Genomic DNA, 15,933 nt, shown 5'->3' on the forward strand with positions numbered 1-15,933 from the left:
TACGAACTCACAGACAAGTCTGTGGAACAGAAAAATAAATATATAATCTGTTAACAAAATAGGAAAAAATCTATTAAAAATATAGCACCACATTACTCCTCAATAGATGTACTGCTTTCTAATAGTATAACTAATCAGAGATGCTGAAAACAGCCACCATTGATCACAAGTATGCACTACAAAAAAATCTTATATTAAATACTTATGTGCATGTATGATTAATTCATAATCCTTCAAGATCCTAAAAATACAAAAAAGTGGTTGAGGTTTCTTAATTATTATTCTACCCTTCATGATATTGTTGTTGCACCTCAAAGCCTGCAATAGCTATTGTTCAGTTGTTTACCATGTTGTCTAGAGGGCAGTAAAGCTTCAGTCAGGTTGGTTGTCTCTGTGCCCCAGTGGCTTCTGGCCAGTGTACGACCCATTGTGAGCAACGGGAACTGGGGCGCTGACATCTGCGATGAAGTAGCTGAGGCAGATGTCATTTCTGATGAACCTTCCATGAGGGGTGGCAACCACCATTACCGAAAGTGGAGTGGATGGCTGATGAGGGCTTAAAAATCAAACCATTAGTTTCACTGAAGCTACTCTACCATTGCCCATTACCCCTGTGCCTTGGTTGGTATCTCACAGTTAAGGCATTGGGTATCTCAGCTAAAGTATCATGAACTGCTTTTAGCTGGTTCTAAGTCAGCTGTCCAAAGAAATTGTTCACTTCTTCAGAACATTATGAAAGCATAAACAGTTTGTAATGTCTGAACAGATGACACAGGTTCACTCCTACATCATGCTTATTTTTTTTTTCTTTTTAAATAATTCACAGAAAGGTACAAACTATTTTTGTTAACCTTGGTGAAACTAGGGGTGAGAGTGAGTTAGTGTTGCCTAAAATTTCAGCACAAAGAAATTATCTGTGCCTGGCTTTCTCATAGATCATTTGGGAAGGCGAGTCTATATTGGGCATTATTTGGTGCTAATCACAGCGTTAATTTATGCCTTATTCTGGTCTTTAAAATGTCTCTGCTTGCATGTATGAGTTTTCTCCATAATAGAGTGTTGCCCCATGACAGCCCTTGTTTCTCTTTCTCTTGGCTTGTGACATTTTTGGGGTGAGGGAGTGCCCCTCTGTCACCTGAGCTTTCATTTTCTGATAAAATCTAAATTATAAAGTAGCTTTCTCCTCCCCTTAGTATGTCACTTCTCGAGATTGACTTCTGTCATACTGGCAGTCTATCCCTCTCCGTCTCTTCAAGTTTTATGTTATATGGTCTAGAGGTGAAAATTGCCAGTCAAAGATAGTTGGGCACTGGGCTGCTGCTTTTCCTGAGCGATGCTGACTGGGAAGCCAACCCCTAATTTGTACCTGTTGGAGAAGCTTAGCCATGCCAACAGAATGGCAATCACTGCTGCCTGTGCCTCCGGAAATGCTAATCATGCTTGTTGACTTTTTTTCTTGTGGTGTTGATTGACCTGGAAATTTTTGTTTGCAGTCAAAGGGGTGGGAAGGAGCATCTGCGGTCCCTTTGATCTTTGTGTGTTCTAGCAGAAAAAGTCAGTCTCTAGTTTTGCAAATGATCACAGCCAGCTAGACTTGTCCTTTGAAGCTGCTGTGAAAGCTGTCCCATGTTACAGAGTTTTGTATACCCATCATTGAGTTTTATTTTTTTTTCATAAAGTTGTTAGCTATTATGGTTGCCTGTAGAAAATTGAAAATGTCAGTAAGTTGTAAACTGTGACACTGCTAATCTGAGAAGTCTGAAGCTAATCATCACCATTCCAACATAAGTTCTAGGGGTTCCTATGTGTGATTACAGGATTTCTCTTTTTTTTCTCTTCTTTGGCAGTGAAGGAAAGCTGATGCCCAGGAACCTGTCATGTCATCTTATTTTTCTGTCTTCTTGTAGCCTGCTTTTTTTTTTTTTCATCTTTCACCATGATAGTATTGATTTAGTTAGGATGGCTGTATTTTTCACATCTTTCTAGGACCAAAACAGAGGTACTATATTTGGTCAGGAAATTACAGTCAAAGTTGAGTTTGCAGCCAGAGGAAACTAGAAAAATATCAGTATCAAAGGACTGATACGAAGAGAAAGGCCAGCCAGAAAGTAAATTGCAGCTTTGAATAATTGCTGTTTGAAACTACTGAATAGTAGTAATTCATTACAATTACCAATTCTTTTCAGCTATAAGCCACAATTGCTTGAATAGAATAAATTAATGTAGCACAATTTATAGATTGTTTCTAGAAACAGCCTTAAAGTTTTGGGTCCTCATTACAACCTTCCTAGAAAAAAGCAGAGTGATAACCTGATTCTTGAATATTCCCTTGCTACACATGGCTGGTTTTTTGGCTTGTGTACTAGCAGAACTGAAGATTGTTACTTCTGAAATACAGCTGTGAAGAACAAAAGTGAGTGTGCAAGTTCTGAACCGATTTCAGATTAGTCTGATGGACCTAAAATAGCCAGAGAAAAAGGGGATTGCAAGAGTACAAAACAGCCTAAGAATCTTGTACTCTCCCTTACGTATTCTTTGCCTGTGCGTGCACTACTTCCTCTTCCTCCTAAAAAAATCATTTATCCTTGGTATATTGGCCAAACCACACAGGCTAAGTACCATGTTGTGTCCTTAAGGTGAAAGTCTTTTTTTCACTCCATCACAGCATATGCCTGAATTAGAGACTGCACTGAGCTTATTTCTTTCAGAATTTCAGGCAACTTCAACACATAAGAGGAGCACTTGAACTAAGTAATACACCATTCAAAAATGCTATTTGTTGGTAGAAAACCTTTCTTGAAAAATATCTTGGGCCTGGGTTCTTGACCCAAAGACAAAATGAAATATAATATACTTAGGCTGGAGTTTAACCAGCTGCAAATGTAAAACTATTCCTATCAATTCAATTCTTAACATGAATGCACTTTATTCTTGAGAACTGGCCTGGAAAAACATATTTTATGGTCACTTATGAAAAACAACTCCTGACACTCTTAAGGAAACAAAATTTGAGTTCAGTTTCTTGAAAAACAGATTGTACAGAACAGGACTTTTCCGTTACTGTCCTTCAGCCCCAAGAAACACCTGCTCAGACTTAGGATAAAGAAATAATATATTGGCTGCCTCTTCTGTGTGGTGTAGGTCAGTTAACATACAGGAAGTATCACATTGTCTTTTGAGTGCTAGAAAGATTTACAAATACTATTTCCTTTGAACTAACAAAACCCATGTTTTATATTTCAGAGAACCTAGAAAAATCTTGTTGTTGGCAGACTCTAAAGAAATACTTAATGCAACTGCGGTCCTCAGAAATATATAAAGGAAAGCTGAAGCATGTCATTTATAACACTGCCTGCAGATATGCAACTCTTCAGAATTCAGAGATTAATGGTAAATAAAAGGACCAGTTAGCGTAATACCACCTTTTCCAGTGTTTTATTAATAATAATCCTGCTACAAATGTGCAGTAGAACTCAATGATGCTCACCAGATGTCTTTTTGCTGGTCAGAAAAGAAAATGCTAACTCAAAATTTTTGCAATAAAAGCAACATGTAAAATAAAACAGACACAAAGAGCATAGAAGAAAAATTACATAGCAAGTGAGGGGAAGCAATTAATTTGAAAAATGTACAACTGCAAATTAAAACATATTTTGGCTAAGGTTTCTCCTTGGTAACTAATTAAAGAGGATTTACTGAAGAGGTCTTACTGATGCAATAAAAGAAAATGCTTGCTTAGTGAATGACCTCTAACTTGCAAAAAATATGCAGTTCTGAATGCAAATGAAATAATAGTTTGAAAGAAATTAAATTTATTCCAATTTCTACCTTTTGTATCTATCTTTTTGCTTTCTCGAGTCTTTGAATCACTTTGAAGTGCACTGACAGAACATTTGCCCAGAACACTCACTGTACATACTGTCTTGTATGCAATATCTTGTAGCGTAAAAGCTGACTTTGCAGGGTAATGTCAAGACAGGTTTCCCAGCTTGCGTGGATCCGCAATTTTTCACTTCCCTATAGTTAAAGTATTAAGGAACTGTTAACAAGTATTTCTGATCCGGTGCTGAAGAAGCAGCTGTAGGATCTCAAGCTGTTCTGGCCTTGGTTTGTAGTAACGCCTTTTTTTTTTTAACCCAAATTTGGCAAAAATAGCAGTCTGATTAGTAATAGTTTTATATGACATTTCATGTATAAAAAATTGGGAGGAAGGGTACATTTCTGCACATTCTGAACAAGCTCATAAGAATCTGGCTTTGGAGCTAATACTGTCCAAGGAATTCAAGAACCTAGTGTAATTTTTTTGTGTGGATTTAACTCCAAATTTCTAGCCAAAGAGCTTCATTCTGATGGCAGTGAGGTTTGGCTTCAGATCCTGAAGGAAAACATCATGGCCCCACGTATCTGGGGCAGAATAATAAGCGTGTCCCTCCCTGAATGGCTGGTGACACCTTGAGAAGAAGGAACCCCCGTCCTCAGCAATTTTCCGCCTTTATAATAAACCTGAAGTTTATGGTATGGGATACACCTGTGAGCCAGGTTGGGTCAGCTGCCCTGGCTTTTGCCCTCGCAGCTTAAATTCCTGCCTGACTCAAAACTGCTGACAGCTTGCACACCCATGGCTGGAATTCTGTGCCAGCGAAAGCGGGACACTGTGCTGGAGCAGACATATTTGGCATAGACGAGATTTTCAGCCTAGAAAGACTGGACAGAGAAGAGTAAAACCATGCTTTTAAGCCATGTCTTGTGCCTTCCTGGGCTGTCACATCCTAGTATCCCTTAATATTCAGGAGTTTCCATAAATCCAACAATGTATATTAAGACAGTATGAGGTATCTCCTCACTGTTGGTTGGACTCGATGATCTTGAAGGTCTTTCTGAATATATACTCAAATTTTGAGTTTATATTACTTCATATTTAATACTAATTATATTAGTATTACATATTTAATACATGTTGTTGCATTGTAGAAGTGAAGCTATGAAGTTCTTGGAACTTCCAAGAGCAATTAAATGTGACTGCTTATTCAGACTTGAAAATGATGCAGTAGAGAAAGTCTTTTGGCTAAGAACATGACAAATTTTGATTACAAGTAAGTACATATTGTCTTTCCTTCTGTCAGGCTATCAGTAGGCTAAGGCATCATCAGTAAATATTGCTGGCAACAAGTTAGAATTTGGAAAATTACATTTCCAAAAATACTGCATAGAATTTCTGACAGAAATATTTCAATATTAAAGTTTCATCCTTTCCTCATTTGAAGTTTTATTCCATTCTATTATTGATTTTTTCCATTTTCATATTGTATATGTTTTCACTTCTGAAGTATTGCTTGCATAATATTCATCATCAATTGAAAAAATTAATTATGCTACATTATGCTGCTTCTGAAGACTTAAATAAAATTTAGAGCTCATGTTTCTCAAATTTCCCCAACCACAGGATGAAATTACCATGTGTATGTTGAAAAGACTACTATTTATGTTATCTTTAATATCTAGCTTGTGAATGGTATATAAATTGTGTTTTATTTCTGCAAAGACTGTTCATATAATGAACAGTCATGGTGGACACTATTAGTCTGCATGGAAAATTCCAAGGAATTCCATTTTTGAATGTGAAAAATTGCTTGAACACTTGATGGAGAACAGTTCTGTACTGATAAGAGAGGACAAATGAATTGTGCCAGAGTGTGTTCTCTCTTCTGTGCTTCATTACTGGGTAAAATGAGTTGCCCTTGAGTCTTTTTTCGGCCTGTATTACCAGCCGTAATCAAATTCAAAATATTTTTGTGGTCTCAGCTCAGTATATTACTCAAAGGAAACTGAATTTTAGCACAGACTTTGGGAGCTTACCACTAGTGGCTGTGGTAGTATAGTGAGGAGGGGGTCAGAAATGGGAATGATTATTTCTTATGGAGCAGTAGTTATCTAGAGAAATAATTGAAAAATTCACATACTAATTTAGAAAATTAACAGGAGATGTTTGAAATCTTTGTATAAGTCAGTCAATCTACTTTTTCTACAAATTTAAAATGTCTGTGTATGTACTTACGCATGTTTATGTAGCTATGAGTAATTCTTAGCTAAGATTTTCAAAAACCTCTTGTATATATCTGTTGATGATTATGCTATGTTCTGTTATGTATTTCTCTGATTCTGCTGAAATTCCTATTCTGTCCTATCTTTGTGCATGCTGGAGGCTTTCATGGTCATTGCTGGTGAACAAAGGATACTTTTTCCTCTTCTAGCTTGTATAATACTAACTCTTAAAATGTTTATTTAAAGTCTGTATGGGGCAAAAACTTCTGCTTCACGAATAAGCTCTTGGGGAAGGGAAGGCTGCTTTTTAAGATGTCTCAGGATTGCTGTCCTCTGAGTATACCTCGTGTTATATTACATATACAACTTTTATTCACTAGACAAGATTTAAAAGTAGAGGAATGTTAACTTAAAAACCTGGACTAAAATTACTGAAGCTACACTATCGAAATAAAAATAAAATCATTACAATTTTACTTTATAATAAATAAGCTCTTGCTTCTGCAGCATCTCAGCCAGTTTCTGCCTTTCTTTTGGAAAAAAACGGAATACTTTTAAGTTACAGGTTTTCTTTGTTGCAGGTAAACTACCTTTTCCTTTCCACCTGATCAGAAGGAAAAGACAGAAGACAAATACTATCTTTTATTTCTGTGGCATCCCCAATTGGAAATCCTTTGCTTTTTGTTTTTACTAATGAAAAGCTAACATTCCTGTCTCCTGTCAGACACTTTGATACCAGCCATGATTTCCTTCTTGCATCATCCTCCCAATTTTAATGTTTCTAGTGTGTGTATTAATTAATACAGCCTCTTCCCCGGGTGATACTGCAGTTAGGAAGTAGTTTAAGTCCTCCTAATGGAACAGTTTTTAATTTAAGGCTTTTTTTAAAGAGGAAAACTTTGCAAATTTTTTTTTTTGTCTCTTTCACATCTCTAGCCCACAAGAACACTAGTTATGACGAGTATGTCTTCTGAGTAAGTACTAAACATTTTGACTCTTTAGTCAGCACATCATTTAGACTTGAATGTTGGTAATGTTTTTATGCCTATACGAACTGAAATTTATCTTTGGTCTGTATGGTAAAACACTTTAGTTCATTCTGTATTTTAGCTAGAAACATGTATGTATATGTATGTGTCATTGCTGTGTATAGTGTGTGTTGGTGTTGTTGTGGTGTGGACTGAAGTTGTTCCGTAGGTGAGTTCAACAAGGCTTTAGAGCAGTGAAACTAAAATCTTCAGCAACTTTTGAATTTTTCTGAACGAAACATAAAAAGGAATTTTATGTAGTAAACGGTTCAGACTTCCAGCCCAGAACTTAGCGTTTTCCCCATATATTTTAATTATTCCTGTTTAAAAAGTCATAATCTGAAATATCAGTTCAAAATACTTTCTTTCATATAAATAGTTGCTGAAGAAATATCAGTTGTGGGCTTTTTAGCCACTTAGTTTCAAAACATTGGAAGCAGCTGCCACTGCATATTTTGGGGGAGAGTTAATAATTTTCTGGCATGTTCTTATCATTCTCTTAAAAGCCTTACAGCATAAAGAACATCCAACAAAAACACAATTCCATATTTTATACTACACTTGCTTACAGTTTTCTGAATTCTTTTTCAAAACTCAAGTTATTTCTACTACCCACAAATCTGTTTCAGGTTTCAAGTAATTAAATCTTGACAGTTACAAAGATGTAAGTACTCAGAAAGAGTACTTAGTGGCTGTCCTTTTAGAAGTTCTTTGTAAATTGTTGTCAATTGCTATTAACGAATATACTAATATATGTCAGAAACATAAAATGGAAGTAATACCTCCTTTGTCTTTAATGTCACTGTGTCTTAGTAACACCAAGACTATAGGATGTATTTTGCAAGTCACTACCTCCACTGTGGGGGAGGTAAAGGTAATAGCTGCAGAGCAGATAGAAGTAGTGCAAAACAGAGGCTGTGATCTTCCTTAAAGAAGACAAATCCTGGCAGAGAGGGGCAAAAGTTGGTTTCTTGAAAGAGGTAATTAATATATTATTTCTCTTATATTAATTTTGCCCACTAGCCAATTAATTTTTCATTAAGTAAAAACGCATGCTGATAACAATTTATTTTCTTTAGAACTTTTGGCTGTCTACAGCTGTAGGCATTTCATCAACCTGTAAGGAGGTGAAGGGAAATGGGCTGCTTCTGAAAGAACTCCTCCGAAGTACAACTCAATGGTCAAAACCAAATGCTACTACCCAGTAGCGACAGCCTCAGAAGTGTTCATTAGAATTTAAATTTAACTATCATGAGTTCAGTGTGTTTGTGGCATCAGGTTTTGAGGTTATATTAAATGCTGTTCATTGATTCACAGCCATCAGCTACCTGTTTTTCTGAATCATAAATTCAGGGAAATTTGTCTGTAAATTTTCATCTGTCAGTTTTTGCAGCTAACTGAAGTATAAACTTGTGAGTTTTCACTGTAATTTATAAGGTGTCTTAAATTCAATTCCTGTGTACAACAGGGCTTTTTCCTCTTGTAAGAAACTTTGCATAGACACAAGAAAGAACTTAGAAAATGTTCACATAGAGCATGCAGTCTAGGCAGGGCCATCCCCTATGGACTGCAATCTTGCAAAAGTGTTCCCTTGTAGGCTATGTCAAGCTAAAATTCATAAAATCAAAAGGGAATAGTAAATGTTCTGGTAACATTCAAAGCCATATAGCCAAGGCCAGAATTCACACTGGAGTGAGGGTCAGTGGTTTGATTTTATTTTGTTTTGTCTCCACATAGAATATCAGCTTTTGACTTAAGCAAGAAGTTAATTTGCTACACTGTTTTTACTATTCATTTATTTGTTTGATTCTAAAAAATAGATTGCTGCATTCTCCGCAAAGTATTTTTTGCAGTTTTGCACTGCTTAGAGTTCCTCTAAGCAGTGTTTGTTTTAGCTGGGGTATTTCGGGAGTTCTAGCTCAGTTAGTTACTTTGGAGTGAAATGTAGTGAGAATGAATTACAAACCTCAGAGGCTTCTGGAGATGTTCTGAGTGCTCTCACATTATGTCAGTGAGTAACCTGTTTTACTTGAGAGAATCACCGCTGTGATAGGTGTGACTGTGGTTCAACGTTGTGCTTAATCATTTTACCTCCTGTAGCATTTTCAAGTCAGCCAAGGGCAGGAAGCAGAGCGGACATTGAAACTGGGCTTTCATTTACAGAACTTTCATGATCATTTATAATAACAATTTATAAAAATAATCATTAATAAGAACAGTTAATTGTTCTCATGCAACAGCTTTTCTCTAGTGATAGCAAGATCTCAGTGTTTTCATGATGATGATATAGTGATGTTCTTCAGTGTGTCTATGCATAGAATGCAGAATTCTAGTTATAAGTAGCCATTTTGGATTTTATATTTAATTTTATATATTTAAGTGTAATTGCATTTAAGGCTAAGTGAATTTTTAACTAAGACATTAGCTTAGATATATTGGTTGCAAGGCAGAACTTTAGAACTTCTCTATAAATTTAGACCCAGCATTTTATTCAGATACTGAAAATGTGAATAAAATGCGACCTCTAATGAAAACCTCTTAAAAGTGCTGTCCCTAAATGTTTACACTTCCTGGTAATACTCCTTTTGATAATACTACAAAAGCAACCAAGAATGAGGCTCTGTTGTACCAGGCATTGTACACAATATGTTAGATAATTCCTGACTCAAAAGCTTCTGCTTAAACAGACAAGATAGATGTGGGGGGCAAAAGAGCTTTGATGTGCAAGTAGATATGACTGTGTGATGACAGAAAAAAAGCGTCTGTTTGGACTCTGTAGGAAGGCTATTGAATTTAGGGCTACCAAATGGGTAAAGGCTCAGTGAGAAAAGGATAAGAAATGATTAGTGAGGAAAGAAATGAGGTGAGTTTGGGTGAATTTGTATTGTGTGTATATGCTTTTATAATTCTGCATATCCATTCAATATTGTATGGGGGTTTTTTTCATTTTCTTCTCTTCAGGAAGCAAAATACAGTGATTCATGTGGTGAATAAACTCGGAGACTTTTTGTTCTCAGATGAAGTCTGTGAAACAACAAGTCATGTAGTTACAGGCAGTCCTCGTCGTACTTTGAATGTTATGCTGGGAATTGCTCGTGGGTGTTGGATTGTTTCTTATGAATGGGTAAGAAATATTTTTAAATTTTACTTCGGAATAAATTAAACTCCTTTTGTATAGCTGAAATATCAGCCATATAACCATGTTTGTGTCCATGCTATATGCAATGGTGCAATGTTCAGATGTTCAGGCTTGCCTAGAGTTAGATCAATTAGAGGAAATTTTTCAGTGCGAAGCTCTGTTACAATGACTTACAGTCTTTCAGGACTTCATCTGACCAAAGTATACCTGTATTGTACCTCAGTTTGTTTTTTATGAATGCCTGAATTCAGATCTCCTGGATAAGAAACTCATGTCACATGCATTATTTTTGGATAGATTAAAAGCTAAGCAAATAATTTCTGCTCAGCATTAGCCATGTCTCATTATTACATCTGATTTTTTTTATATACAGATTTAATACATTCCTGTTGTGTTCTGAAACGTGTTCAGCATTGGTAAAAATGAAAGGGACTTACTAGATATTTAGCTGCGTAGTGGAAAAAGTGTAAAATAGGAAAAAAAATAAGGAAAGCTATTTGTAGATGAGTAGAGACTTTGTAAAGTACATTGGTCACCTTAACGATCTTCTAATGTCCCTTTGTGACGAAAAAGAACAATAGCTTCCTTGCCTGCAGTAGGAAACATATCTGAGCTCGGGATTTGGACAAGGCATTCTCCACAAGTCATTTCCAGCCTCAATTATCGTATGATTCTGTGCATCTATGAATGAAATATTAAAATACCTGTTCCACACTTAGCTTTGTATGGAGCTTTAAACAAGTAACAACATGTTTGCTGTAATTTAATTTCTCGTAACAGTCATATATGAAAGCTGTATATTTCCTTGTGAAAAAAGCTTCAAGTAACTGCTAAGATAACTAAAGATGTAGATTACTACAAAAAATCCAGTAAAATAGTTTCCTGTCTTTGTACATAAAGCAGTATTTGAATAATCAGTATTCTAGTAATTGCTGTTCTGGAATTTCATTGCTCATTTTATGCCCTGCACTTCTGTGACCAATCCATGGTCAGAACATCAACATATGCCCTTCATAGACCAGTACTGACTAGTAGCTGGATTTTCCCCTGCTGTTTTGCAGTCTAACTTTTAAACTCGTCATGGGATCATCTATATCCCTCATAAAATACCAGTAAGTTAAATGGAATTGTTACAAGGATTAGTTTGTCCCTGTAAATACGATTGGATCAAATAATGAAGCTGTATTCACTCATTTTATAGAGCTGCTATTTTGACCCATACTGTACTGCTTTATCAATAAGATTTTAAGCTAAATCTTTTGTAACTGTACGTTGAAAACTTCTAAATAGCTCTTTCTTCTCAATACAAGCACTTTTATAATCTGAAGTAATTCAGCTTTTCTTAGTCCTTTTCCACATTCTGAGGAACTGTTTTATATGAAGATATTACTGATTTAGCAAGAAAAAGTAATTTACTCAAGAATAATATTGCAAATCATAACTTGTTTTCGTCCTACATGAACTTGAAGCATTTTTTAATGTTGGTATGAAAATATATTGGTTGAAAATTTATCTCTGACAAAGTCAGAAGCAAACTTTGTCAATAGAATGGAGAGTTCTTGCCTTTGTGTTCATGAAAACTGAATGTTTTAGTGAGTGGTGACCTAATTTATTTACTGCAGGACCTGTTCATGAACTCTGTATCTTATTTTCTTTTTATCTAGGAAAGTAGATATGGTGTCTTTGTACTGAATTCCAGAACCATGATAGACAACCATTAATCCATCTTTTGTTAAGATAAACAAAATTCATTTCTAAACAAAATTCTGTAAATACTACAAGGATTGATTGAGGTTGTTACTGTAAAATTGACCTGGAAAATAAAATAGGATTACTTAATCATAACTAATCTATTGGGTTTATGTTTTAATCTGTTTGGGTTGTTTGCCAGTTACTCTTGGTACAAACACAATTTTTGGTACAGTAAGGACATGGTGTACATATTACACAGCATGGTACATCTGTTCCTGCTCAAGATTATTTATGAAGAAATTATTTTCATGCAGCATGTCTCTAAGAATTGTATTAGAAGTTACAATTTTCTTGGTTCAGTTAAAGTTGATTTATACTATGATTAAAAGAGAAATTTCTTAGCTTTACAAGTTTATTTTATTTGCAATAAATAAAAACAGCTATAAGTTTAAAGTTAACAGATTTTGATATTTGTATTGTAAATTTTTAAAAGTAAATGTGAAAAATAGGCACAGATACTACCTTAAAATATGTAACATTGCAGTTGTTTTAAAGAAGTTACTAGACTTTTCTTGGCTGAACACAGCAATGCATTTTTAGGTTTTGAATATTTTTTAAAGGTCATTGATTTATTAATGTTCATAACTTATTTTTAGGTTTGGTATGATATAATGTCTACAGAAATTATTTTCTCTTTTTGTACAGCTGTTACATTTTCATATATTTGGTTGTGTGCTTTCTAAAAGTAAACATAATATTCTTTGGATTTTTGTAATAAAGTTCAACAGTAAGTTTGAATATGTGCTGTTTTCCATTAGCAACAAAAAAATCATTTGCTTCCAATAGCCTGCAAACTGGACACCTCCCCTCACAAGTAAAACACCGCTTGTGACATCACACACGGCACCAGCTTTTGTAGCAGCTCGTATCAGAGGTTGCTGGTTCCCTTGAAAGTCATCAAGCATAAGCTACTTCAGACTAAAGACTACAGAACTTGGTTTTTCTAAATTCAGTTTGCAATTTGCTCCTTGTAACAACAGATTTGGGGCAAAAGAGCCCTTTACGGCAGTTATTTCCCTGCAAACAATTAGGTTAGCAATGTAGATCTTATAAAACAGTTTATAATCGGTCTATTCAGCCTAGAAGTGAGTTGTAATGTTGTAAAGGATAGCTTTATCGTGTTTGATATCTGTTATACCAATTTTTGTCTCAGGGGAATATGTTCTAGCACCACTTCCTAAATTTTATGAGATAAAGATATGTAATTTAAATTATGACTAATATAATTATAACTAATAGTTAAATTATAACTAATAAGATATTGATTTGTATGACATCTTCCAAAAGAATAATTTCAATACGGAATATTTCAGTTAATTGTGAATGAAGCACGGAATTAATTTCATGCACTGATGGAGTTCAGCTTGCTCTAAGGTGAATAATGACAACAGTTTAATGGTGCATGGTCATGCTAACATCATCTCTTTGAAATGGTTAAAGAGGTATTTAGGGAAAATGTGACTGCTGGAGGTAGAATTATCCAAAACACAGCATTTACTTTCTAATAAATTCTAATTTCTAATAAATTCCATATATTTACAAGAAAAAGCATATGAACCTTTTGGAATTTCGTGGTGTTCTGCATTAATTTGTCATAAAATGTGATCTAACCATCACATATATCACATACTTTTTTCTTGCAACTGTATTTTCCTTCTGGGGGGTATATGTACACTTCATTTTCATTTAATACTACCTCTTGCTGTAGGAGCAGCAGCCTATTGGGGGGGTTGCTGTGGTTTTTAAGTTTGCACATACGGCTCGTGCTGTCTCTCACTAGTGGGTAACAATGATTTATTTGTCTTGCATTTAAATTGTGCCAAATGGCAACTACAGGAAGGATGTTGTAAGCTCAAATATCTGTAAATGAGAAAAGCTGTTGAATTGTGTGCCAGTGGGCAAACTTGGCAAAGAACTTACCAGTCTTCTACCTGCATGAGAAGCTTTATGGCTCAGCTCACATTGATGAAGCCAATGAGGAAAATAAACTCCTTTTCCATCAGACTGTGCTTTAGGATTTAGACTATCTAGAAATTAGTTTCTGAACACTCTTTGTGTGGCTTTTAGTATTACAGTCCACCAGCTGCAACTTATAATGATAAATTGTTTTGAAGAATGTTTTAGAAAATCAACCGCAGAAAAATGCTGGATGGATTAGCTTTGGGAAAGTTGTACACACCAAAAAAAAAATTAAAAATAGCATGTTACAGAAATTGAAAATATAACCATTTCGAGTAGTTGTTTTATTTCTATTAACCATTTTGTGATGGCCTGATGGGAACAGAAGTCTGAAAGTATCCCAAAGAACTTCTGATCTCCAGGTATCATCTCGATTCAGCATTTCAGAGCTCAGCTGAACACAAACTGATCATGTATTTTCCAGTCAGACAGTACTCTGCATTGCTAGCAGCCTTTTTTGTGTTCTCAGATGTGACATTGCCAGAGGAGGATACAGAAGAGAATGAAATTGAGCTTTTCTTTGCTGGCTGATTTATGTATGTAATGTGGATTATATATAATAGTTGCATAATCCCAGTCAGTAGTAAGGGTTGACACTCATCCAATATTGTTTGCCATCTTCATTTATGATCTGGATGATGGGGAAGTGTGCATCCTCAGCAAGTTTGCAGATGATACAAAACTGTGAGAAGTGTTTGATACGCCAGGTTTGATTACACATTCAAAGGGTTTGCTATTTTAGAAATTCTAAGAGTTCTACTTACCGTTCAATTTATTTTAGGTTCTGTGGTCTTTGGAATTGGGCCATTGGATCTCGGAGGAACCATATGAGCTTTCATCCAGCTTCCCTGCAGCTCCTGTAAGTTTAATGGCCCTTTAAACTTGTGATTTTTTTTTCTTATCTGGAAAATGATTTACCCTCTAAATGGGTTCTGTGAACAAAAAGAACTACTAGAGTTGGGTTTTTTTAAAGCAAATACTGTAAGGAGTTATTTTCTCCTTTGTCCACTACTTTTTGAAATGCGTACAAAAACTTTGGGATGCATGGAAAATGCAAAAAACAAATCAACAATTAACATCTGAATAAACTAGCTTCTTGTTTAAATGTACATGTCCTTTAATTTATTTGTTGCATGTTTTAGTTCTATCTGTGCTTGTGTATAAACTGGAGAGTAATATTATTGCTTAACAGAAAGATTGTTCAGATCATGGGCTCAGTATCCGTCGAGAAATTACTTTGGCAATGGAAAACTATTGTGGGCATCTAAAACTACTAAGTAGGTAAAATGAAGCTTTTTTCTTGGCTTTAATCATCATTCTCAAGTACTAAATTGTGAAGTAGTGCAAAAGTATGGATGTGGGGGCATGATGTGTCTGTGCAGACCCAAGTGTATCTGTACTCCATGTGTTGTAATTGATTAAATGGCAATTTTGCTTTTAAAACATGTAGAATTCTATCAGGTTACTAGTCAGTCATTCTAATGGCTTTGCCAAAAAAGATTTCATAATTTCTCTCACATTGTAGCAGCTAATTAAATATACTATAATCTGCTACTTGTTTCTCAAAGTTTTATACTGGCTTTAATGGGGTTCGAACTTTAATTTTACTATAATTTTATTAATTTACAATCTTATCTCTTAGAGTCTTTCTAAATCTGTATTTTGTGTAATTTTACATGTTCGAGATGAAGACTTTATGTCATGATTGTAAGCTGTATGTTCTCACAGTGTTAGGAAACTTTGTTATTCTGAAGTAAGCCCAAAGAAACTAATAATCCATTGTAATGTAGTATTTTTTCTCAAAGGAGAAAGTAAATTTTTAAATAGCAAATACACTGAGAATGGTTAAACTTCATGTGAAAAATAAGCATCTTTCCTCCCCTCTTTTCTGTATTTGTGTGAAAAAAGGACACAGTACTTCAAATTAATCCATTCTGAATTTTTTGTTTCTTCTCAGACTACTTTGTTTAATAACCAAGTATGTTCTCAGTAACAATGTATGTAGCATTCTTT

General features: G+C 35.0%; 1 protein-coding gene across 1 annotated transcript in view; it reads left to right on the plus strand.

The window, feature by feature from the left end:
• MCPH1 (microcephalin 1) overlaps positions 1-15,625 on the plus strand; it is a gene marked incomplete at its 5' end in the record, with an annotated part of 37,254 nt that extends 21,629 nt beyond the window's left edge. The window contains 4 exons of the mRNA XM_009865079.1: positions 6,979-7,016; positions 10,032-10,194; positions 14,702-14,779; positions 15,563-15,625. Coding sequence (XP_009863381.1) covers positions 6,979-7,016; positions 10,032-10,194; positions 14,702-14,779; positions 15,563-15,625 — 342 coding nt within the window. The remainder of the gene's footprint in view (positions 1-6,978; positions 7,017-10,031; positions 10,195-14,701; positions 14,780-15,562) is intronic.
• Between the last annotated feature and the right edge of the window lie 308 nt (positions 15,626-15,933).

Source organism: Apaloderma vittatum, unplaced genomic scaffold, assembly GCF_000703405.1.
Source record: "Apaloderma vittatum isolate BGI_N311 unplaced genomic scaffold, ASM70340v1 scaffold23752, whole genome shotgun sequence".
Taxonomy (NCBI): domain Eukaryota; kingdom Metazoa; phylum Chordata; class Aves; order Trogoniformes; family Trogonidae; genus Apaloderma; species Apaloderma vittatum.